This window comes from Micropterus dolomieu, linkage group LG18 (genome assembly GCF_021292245.1).
Source record: "Micropterus dolomieu isolate WLL.071019.BEF.003 ecotype Adirondacks linkage group LG18, ASM2129224v1, whole genome shotgun sequence".
Classification (NCBI taxonomy): domain Eukaryota; kingdom Metazoa; phylum Chordata; class Actinopteri; order Centrarchiformes; family Centrarchidae; genus Micropterus; species Micropterus dolomieu.
In genome coordinates, this window is record NC_060167.1 from 7,547,862 (window position 1) to 7,556,803 (window position 8,942).

General features: G+C 38.5%; 2 protein-coding genes across 2 annotated transcripts in view; both read left to right on the plus strand.

The window, feature by feature from the left end:
- The window catches only part of LOC123986938 (cytochrome c1, heme protein, mitochondrial), a 9,144-nt gene extending 6,814 nt beyond the window's left edge, over nt 1-2,330 (plus strand). The window contains exon 7 of the mRNA XM_046075379.1: nt 1,638-2,330. Coding sequence (XP_045931335.1) covers nt 1,638-1,742 — 105 coding nt within the window. The 3' untranslated portion in view covers nt 1,743-2,330. The remainder of the gene's footprint in view (nt 1-1,637) is intronic.
- A 4,921-nt stretch (nt 2,331-7,251) lies between these two features.
- Nucleotides 7,252-8,942, plus strand: part of ergic3 (ERGIC and golgi 3) — a 22,291-nt gene continuing 20,600 nt past the window's right edge. The window contains exon 1 of the mRNA XM_046075381.1: nt 7,252-7,426. Within this exon, the coding sequence (XP_045931337.1) occupies nt 7,339-7,426 (88 nt within the window). The 5' untranslated portion in view covers nt 7,252-7,338. The remainder of the gene's footprint in view (nt 7,427-8,942) is intronic.

Below are 8,942 nucleotides of genomic sequence, written 5' to 3' on the forward strand. Positions count from 1 at the left end.
GGAGTATGACGACGGTACGTAAAATGCAAAAAACAAAATCTGGTGTTTGTTTAAATGACTTGCCGTCAGACAGTTTAGTTTCTAGTTTGCCAAGATAGGCTGATCTTGTGATTGTAACGATAGTAGCAGGAGAGTTGTGAATATCGCTGTCTTGAGCTGGTGTGCTGGTTCTGAGACCATCTCGTACTCCTCTGCATGTTAGCTTCACAGCAGCACATTTGTCATGGTGTTGGATTTCTCCACCATCGCATACCCGACCGTTAAATGGTTAATATGGTGTCGATTAGCCAAAAACAGACTTATATAAACTTAGTTAAATACAAATTAATATCAAATGCTAATTGTTTGTAAAAAATACTGTGAAGATTAGAAGATAGAAGATTTAACCATATTACCCCCACACACTGTGTCCAGGAGAGTGCATTACAGTTTGCTGTAGTAAAAATCGTTGTGCTGATAGTTGTATCTTTTGCCATAGGAACCCCTGCCACCATGAGCCAGGTTGCTAAAGACGTGTGTACTTTCTTGAGGTGGGCTGCCGAGCCGGAGCACGACCAACGTAAACGCATGGGATTGAAGGTGTGTTTCTCTACAAAAACCCTTTTTCATTTGAAAAGAAGCCAGTGTTTTCAGATGTTTAATGACAACACAATTAACCATGCAAGAAATATGCCCAAATTTAATATTGTCTAAAATGCTTGAAATCAGTAAATATATTAAGAAATAAATTATAAAATTTCATGTCTGATCAGATATGTCATGCCATGCATTTCATGCAAAAGAACAAGATGACTGATGTAGGCCTACTGAACATATTACTGAGAAACAAAAAAAAACGTTCTGAAAAACTGATTTCAGCGAACTGCTTGTGATTAAGTTACCAAGTTTGGAATGCATTGGATTATCATTATCAGAGCATATAAACCACACAAGGTAATTTTACCTTGATCATCATAAAACGCATCATTCTAACTCAACAGAAACAACCTAAAACTCTGCAAAACCATCTTTGTTTCACTGTTCCATCAATCACCAACTGTGGTTTGGTCAAAATAAACCCTTAATTCACCACATTTAATATGTGAAAATATTCTTGCTCTACACTGTTTCCCTGCTGCCTCTCTGCCGTTTCTCAGCGTCTTTGTGCAACTGGGTTAGCTCGCTGAATGAGTGTCGCTCTGATTGGCTAAATAAAATGACATCTCTCCCCAAAAAGCCAACAGGTGACCCGGTTCATGTCACTGTCTCCACCTTTGCGTCTCTGCTCTGCTGTCCGCTGACTTTGCTGTGTGTTGGTGTATGAGGAGGACCTCAGCCTGACACAGAGAGCAGGGGAGAGGCTGCAGTGTGATAATAAATTACACCAAAATGTTAAAGTACAGATTTAAACAATGGTAATGTCTGAGCTTAAATAATACTTTAGTCCTGTGGTCTTTTTAATGCCAGGTTTCAGTACACATCCCTACTTGCCTGATCATACAATTGCATGAGGCATTCCACTTGCCCAAACACAGAGGAGGTTACTTGCCTCAGGCAGATGTCAATGTCGAGCCCTTCATACACAATGGAGCAAGTGGAAACGGGGTGTAAACATGGATCTTGTTGTGACATTAATTCTCTTCTTCCTCTCTTTCCAGTTGCTGATGGGCTCGGCCATTATCGTCCCTCTGCTCTACTACATGAAGAGACACAGGTGGTCTGTATTGAAGAGCAGGAAGATCGCCTACAGGCCTCCCAAGTAAATGGAAACAAACACACCCCTACCTGGGCTTAAACCTACCAGAGAGGGCTGCGTTCAGTGACCCCACAACGCTCACCTCCCAATGATCATGTGGACACAGAACAACTGACTAACACACACACGTCTTTCTAAGAGGGGGTGGAAAAATAAGAGTATAAATACTATGTTTATTCCTACAGAAAAATGCCTTTTTTTTAAGTTGTTGGCGTGGTAGAACTAATTGTGTGACAAATTTTCCGACACCTGGAATATTGTGGTGCGAGAGTTGTGGCGTTGTTGAACGCGCTTTCCACAAAGTTTTTTTTTTTTTTCTTTTTTCTGCATCAAGTCATTGCTGATAGCAGTTCCCGTCTTGACATCTTGTATCAGACACTTTGTCACAATTGACTGATAAGTTGATTGATTGTCCATCTTTATAAGATACTCATAAACAACAGGAGTGCTGAGAAATGGTTGCCCTCAAAGTTTGTAACATCTTGGGTGTTTGTTAATCCATCCTCCCCTGTCTTCTCCACACAGCCACTCAGTGGATCAAATGCAGCCTCTGAACCTCTGTTTTACTGTACAAAATAAATTATCTTAAAGGAAACTATTCTGTGTGGCAGTTTATTTTGTTTGAAGCAGAAGTAAACGTTGAAAGACAACTTTTGTAATGCTGCTTATGTCTGACTTGTAGAATCTGCAACTACACTTTGTTATGTAAATATTCAATAAAGAGGTGAGTGAACAAACTTTCTTATGAGGCTTTAGTTTGTGGACCTCCAGAGGGGAACATCACAAATGTTTTTGTTTGTGTTTGCCCCTGTCAAATAAACATAATCTATGTACAGTACCAGATATAGCTAAAAGTTTATTCCCATCTGCAGTCCCTGAGGCAATATATTACAATGAAAAAAATTAAATAAATCCCAACACATTTAATAAAAAGCCGACCAAATCAAACCACATATAACAAGCTTAAAAACTGATCCAAACATACCAAACCTCCTAAAACAATAACTTACCATATAAAACACAACATCACAATCCCAATGCAGAAATACACAAACCATCAGTACAAGAAATTATCCATGCACACAGTATCAATACTGGCCACATTGTGTGTCTCACAGCTCAATGACTGCATACTGGGTTGTACTTCAACCATATTTTCACACTACCTTTAAAATGTTTGAAAGTACTGCTTTCTGCGACACTCAGTGGTTAAGAATTCCACATCCCAGCTGCCTTTACTGAGAAGCAGTGTTGTCCAAATGTCGTAGACCTAAACATAACAAAACAGTCCCCTCTAGAGGAAGCTCTTGTTAACCTTGAGGCGAGTATACTTATTGTTACATACTGTTTGTGAGGTATCTGCTGATGATGAGAGGAGCATGCTATGTATTTACCATCAAAGTACCGTATTCTCCATAAATGAGACAGATGTTTTACCGTCTTCTGGAGACCCACAAACCTGCCTGTACTGTCTCCAACCTCAATGTCCCAGCTATGAGTCCCTGAGTTGAAACCTTCAGAGCCCAGGACAATGCGATAAAAGTCAAACCTCTGGGTTTTGAGGAAACTTCTCTCTCTCTCACCCTGGTCAGATCTTCATACAGGATGAGTTCTGGATGAGCAGAGTTTGGTTCCATGATCACAGGAGTGTAGGAGACCATCTCCTTAATCTTGTTCCAGATGTTGATGGTCAGGCTGCCCAGGTGTTTGGCCTCGTCTATCAGAGCTCCTGAGACCAGCTCTGGATCCTCCAGCAGGGGGCGCTGCTGGACTCTTTCCACTGCAGCCTTGGGAGTTCTGCAGGAATGAGACGTCTTCAGCTCTCAGCTCCTCCTCTGTGGCTCTGATTGTGTCTGAAAGAGCTGCTATCTCTCTGCTAAGAGACTCAGTCTTTACCTTCATCACCCAACTCTTCTGCTGCTCTTCCTCCCTCACAGCAGTGATCCTGGCTTTCTTTCTCTCGTAGAAACTGGCGAAGCTTCTTAAACTGCTCCTTTATCTGACTCTGTGTTTCGGACCTGGACCTTAATGTGTTCTGCTGTTCGATCACAGTTTCCTTTAACTTGATCAAAGAGCTTCAGTTCCTCCTGTAAGGGTTTCAGGGATTTCTGGAGCTCCTCTCTGTGATCGTGTGCAGCTTCATAAATGGATCTGAATTTGAATCCAGTGTGTGTTTCTGAATGTAGACAGGCAAGAACACTGGCTGCTGAACCTCAGACACTGCTAAACTACTCCTCCTTTAGTACGATGGTCTCACACAGCTTCTGCATTTGCAAACTGGACGCTCCTGTATTTCTTTCTTTCTCCACCATCTCTTCAGACAGTCTTTACAGAAGCAGTACATGACAGGACAACAAGGTATTTAAAGATGTAATGGCAGTAGAGAAGAGGGTTATGATTATATCGTCTTCTGATACAGAACACATTTTCTCTCTGAGTATTGCTGAAAACACACCAGGCAGAAAGGCTGTTCAATGATCCGGCAAGCATTGTGGTTGAAGCTCACCGACCCCTTTAGCAAGGTTGCCCAGACATCCTCCTTCTCAGCCAGGTCCTTCAGGTCCTCATAAGAGATCCAGAGGTGTCATCGGACCATCAAATGGAATATATAATCACTGCAGCATACTCAAAGTCTTCGCCTAGTTGGACTTTCCTGGAAAACCTGCAAAGTCAGGCGTCCAGAAGACATCCTGATCAGATGTCCAAATCTTCTCAGCTGGCTCACTTCAACAAGAAGGAGCGGCAGTTCCTCTTTAAACTCTTAACATGTTGAGTCTATTCTTAACCCATCCATTTCTTAAAATACACCAGATGTGTGACCTCATCTCCCCTGAGCCAAGCCACCCTACAACAGAAACTCATTTTGTATCCATGATCTCACTCTTTTGATTATATATTGCTACCTCTTCACCATGCACCAATTCACATTCCATCTTGTCCTCAAACGTTAATAAAACCCACAGGTACTTGAGCTCTGCAATTCGGACAGCGACCCAAAGTTTGTATCCACACAGATTATCTATTCCAGAACTTGTTGCACTGCAGTTTATCAATATCAATGAAATTACATTTTATGAATGTATTTCTTACTACTTTGGCTTTATATGTATTTTAGTTTTTATAAATATATATGTTGATAGGGATGCAGTCACTCATCTGGTGTATTTTAAGAAATGGATGGGTTAAGAATAGACTCAACATGTTAATGAGTGAGCTTTACAGGTTTTGGTTGATATATTTTTGAACTCTGGAGAAAGCCAAGTTATCTGTTTTCACCTACTTCTACTTTTTACGCTAAGCTAAACCAATCACCACCTTGCCACAACTTTGGACTTAACACACAGACATAAGATTGAAATATATACTGTACATAATATTCATTTTCCCATCTCACTCTCGGAAAGAAAGTGATTAAGTCTATTTCCTAAAATGTTTACATATTCCTTCAACTGCACCAATCACACTGCTGCTGAGTTGAACTGGCCTTCCTTTCTGCCTGTAGTCATCACATCCTTACATCCATCCTGCCTTTCACTGAGGGATAAATAAACAAGTGTGCTGTTAGTTTAAAGCTGCTTCAGGCCTTCATTAGGAGCTAATCTGGTCCTGAAAAGGTTTTCCTCCCTGCTGCTCCAACCTGCATTCAGACACTACGAGCTTCATCTGCATCACAACACACGCAGATTAGGCTAATAGCATTACTGGATCACTATTATTGCCATCATTATCATTATTATTATTATTATTATTAGATTAAACTCAGCCTCAAATGTGTAACAGAGGGACAGTATTTATTACTGTGAAAACTAAACAGATGTTCTACTTTGGTAATTCAGAAGAAAAGGGTGCAATTATGCTTTGTGTTTGTGTGACACTGGTGACAGTTTTTAAAAAGGCTCCTCATCCTAATCTCACACATTCAGTCATCAGTATATCGCATGAGGGAACACTCAGATACACACACACACATTTGCACATGCTCACACACAAACTGCAAAGTTAGCAAATGCTCTCTTTTTGCAGAGTTGTAGCATTTGTCGTGAAACAAGTAAACTAAAAATGTAAATATATGCTGTCCCTCAGTAGAACACACACACACACAGCAGAGATTAGCTGTTGTATGGAACCACGGGGACTCTCATTCACATGGAAAACCACTTCTTAATTCTAATTGGTGGCCAGTGTAAATCCTCCACTCCCATTTAAACCAGCAGTCAGCTGTTTGTATTCCTGCTGCTTCACATGTACCTCAGACTTAACCATCCATTCACGTTGATTTTAGACCACAGGTCCACAGTATAGAAGCTGTAGTAGCATCAAGATTTGTCTTCAAAGAAAATCGACTAATGGAACTGTTTTTTTTTGGAGTGAAATCAGAATAACTTTGTTTTGGTTGTTGTCGGTAATTTTGTTGGCACGCCCGGGGATTTCTGCTCTCAAGCTGTTTATTGATCAGTTAGTCAGATTAATCATTATGGCTTCCATGATGGCTCCTGTGACAGGAGAAAACAGGCCGGCGTTTTCCATCGAGCGGATTCTGGGTGTGGAGCTGAAAAGACCTGGAAACTGCCTGAAACTCCACCGACCCTGGGCAGGTAAGGAGCAAAATGTGTGAATTTTAAGCCTTTTCTTTACAAATTAAGTGAAGAGTCTTGTTTCTTATTGATAAAGCACCAACTGTCAGTTTAAAATAAAAATGAGACATCAGTTGAAGTTTAGCAAAATTGTTATTGCAAACATCATGTAGTTTGATATTAATGTTTATATAACAGATCACCAGAATATCCTGATTAAATGTATAAAAAATATTTTCAGAGTAAAAGTAATAAGATGTTGAAGTTTGTGGCTCATTTGTGTAATTCTATAATTTCTGGATCACTATTATTGCCATCATTATCATTATTATTATCATTATTATTAGATTAAACTCAGTCTCAAATGTGTAACAGAGGGACAGTATTTATTACTGTGAAAACTAAACAGATGTTCTACTTTGGTAATTCAGAAGAAAAGGGTGCAATTATGCTTTGTGTTTGTGTGACACTGGTGACAGTTTTTAAAAAGGCTGATACACATTCAGTATCAGTACTCTTCATAGATTTTGTAAAGTTTGTAAAGTAACTACTAAAGCTGTTAGATAAATGTAGTGAAGTAACAAGTACAATATCTCCCTTTGAGAAGTACCTCAAACTTGTACTGAAGGACAATACTTGAGTAAATCTAATCATTGTTATATACACAGGTTATTACTGGTCAGTGAGAAAATAAGCAAAGTATTCACCCAAACTTTTAATAGTTTCAGACAATCAGCACTCATCATAAGTCATTATTTTGATTTTCATTTTGTATTTATAAAACTGAACATTAATAAACACGTGCAGGTGAACTTAAAAATATACCGTGTTAATTTGAAACTGTGTGTTATTTCTACTTTGTCAAAAAAAAAGAAGAAGAAGAAAACAAAATTACGCGGCCGACGCTGATTGGTCCAGCCGTGCCTCGTGTGTGTCCCGGAAGTGAAAGCCGAGGACTAATGTAAGTCTGGAGTGTAGGAATCTGTCGGTAACATTTGTGTTCAGCGGTGGTGTTTTCTGGTGTAGAAAATGGACACGTTAAATAAACTGAAGCAGTTTGACGCTTATCCCAAAACTCTGGAGGATTTCCGAGTGAAGACGTGGGGAGGAGCGACCGGTGAGAGGCTTTAATTAGTCAGAGAGCAGCAGCCATTCAGACACACAGGTTGTTAGCTGCTGCGGCTAACAACAAGGCTAACTGAACAATTTCTCCTTTAAATCATTAAAATATAGAAAACACATCAAGTTACAGTCTTAACGTTATCCATATACCTCTAAGGAAACCCCAACAGCAGCAGAATAGACACCGTTAATATTTACAATTCAATAGTTAACAGCAAAACGGCGAGGCTAGTGATGAAAATTCACAAATATACATAAACAAGAGATGTTTTTTCAAAGAAATGTATGTGCTGTCATTTAATTTGGAGGTGATTTTGCAGCATGTTTTCTGTAAAGGACAATACCAGTTGTTTTTCGACATTAGAAAAGCTGTATCAAATATATACATTACACTACATTAACGTTAGACTGTCTGAATTGTGCAAGTTGGCAACTCTGGAAGCCATAACGCAAAAACTATATAAATATAGTAAAGGTATATTATATAGTAGAGCTGCAGCTATTAATCTATTAGTTGTCAACTACTGAATTAATCACGAACTATTTTGATTATCGAGTAAATGCTTTTTTAAAGAAAGAAATGTCCAAATTCTCTGGTTCAAGCTTCTCAAATGCAAAACATGTTCTGGTTTTTTTTCCATCCCTATGACAGTAAACTTAATATATATTTGGGTTGTGGACAAAACAGAACATTTGAGGACGCCACCTTGGGCTTTGGGAAACACTGATGGACATTTTTCCATCATTTTATAGACCAAACAACTAATCGATTAATCGTGAAAATTATCAACAGATTAATTGATAATGAAAATAATAGTTATTTGCAACCCTAATATATAATATATTAATAATAAATACAATATACATAATAATAATGAATAAATTGTTATGAATGGTATGTGCAGTATATGCAATATACACACTATACAGTAGAAAATAGAATGATCTTAAATATATAATAGAAATGGAAGAGAATACCGTGATATAATACAATGATAAAAACACAGTAATTACAAAATATAGCTGGAATATAGTGTTTTTAAATAGTGACACAAGAAATATAATGCAATAACAATAGTGTTAGAAATGTTACTAACATACTATTTTAAGCTAGAAACTTGCTTGTTATGTAGTGCATCACAGTGAACATGACCTGTTTTATGTACATGAGTAATTGAGTTAGCCTGTTGATGATTTGACTAGAGCTTAAAGGCTTAATCGTGTAGTCGATCAGTGTCGTTTCAGTCATTATTCATTTTTGCAAAGATGCCAAACTGTTGCTGGCTATTTTTATAAATTGTATAGACAAAGCTATCAATCGATAATGAAACTAACTGTTAGTTGCAGCCCTGGATTTGATACAAGCCTGCCTAAAGACAGATTTGGTTGTCAGTTAATTTACAGGAAGAGTGACAACTTGATCTTATGTTTGTCTCATTAGTATGTAACCTTCAGGAAGCCTTTCACTTGGTGCTCAAATGATTATTCAAACAGTTGATCAAAATAAAACT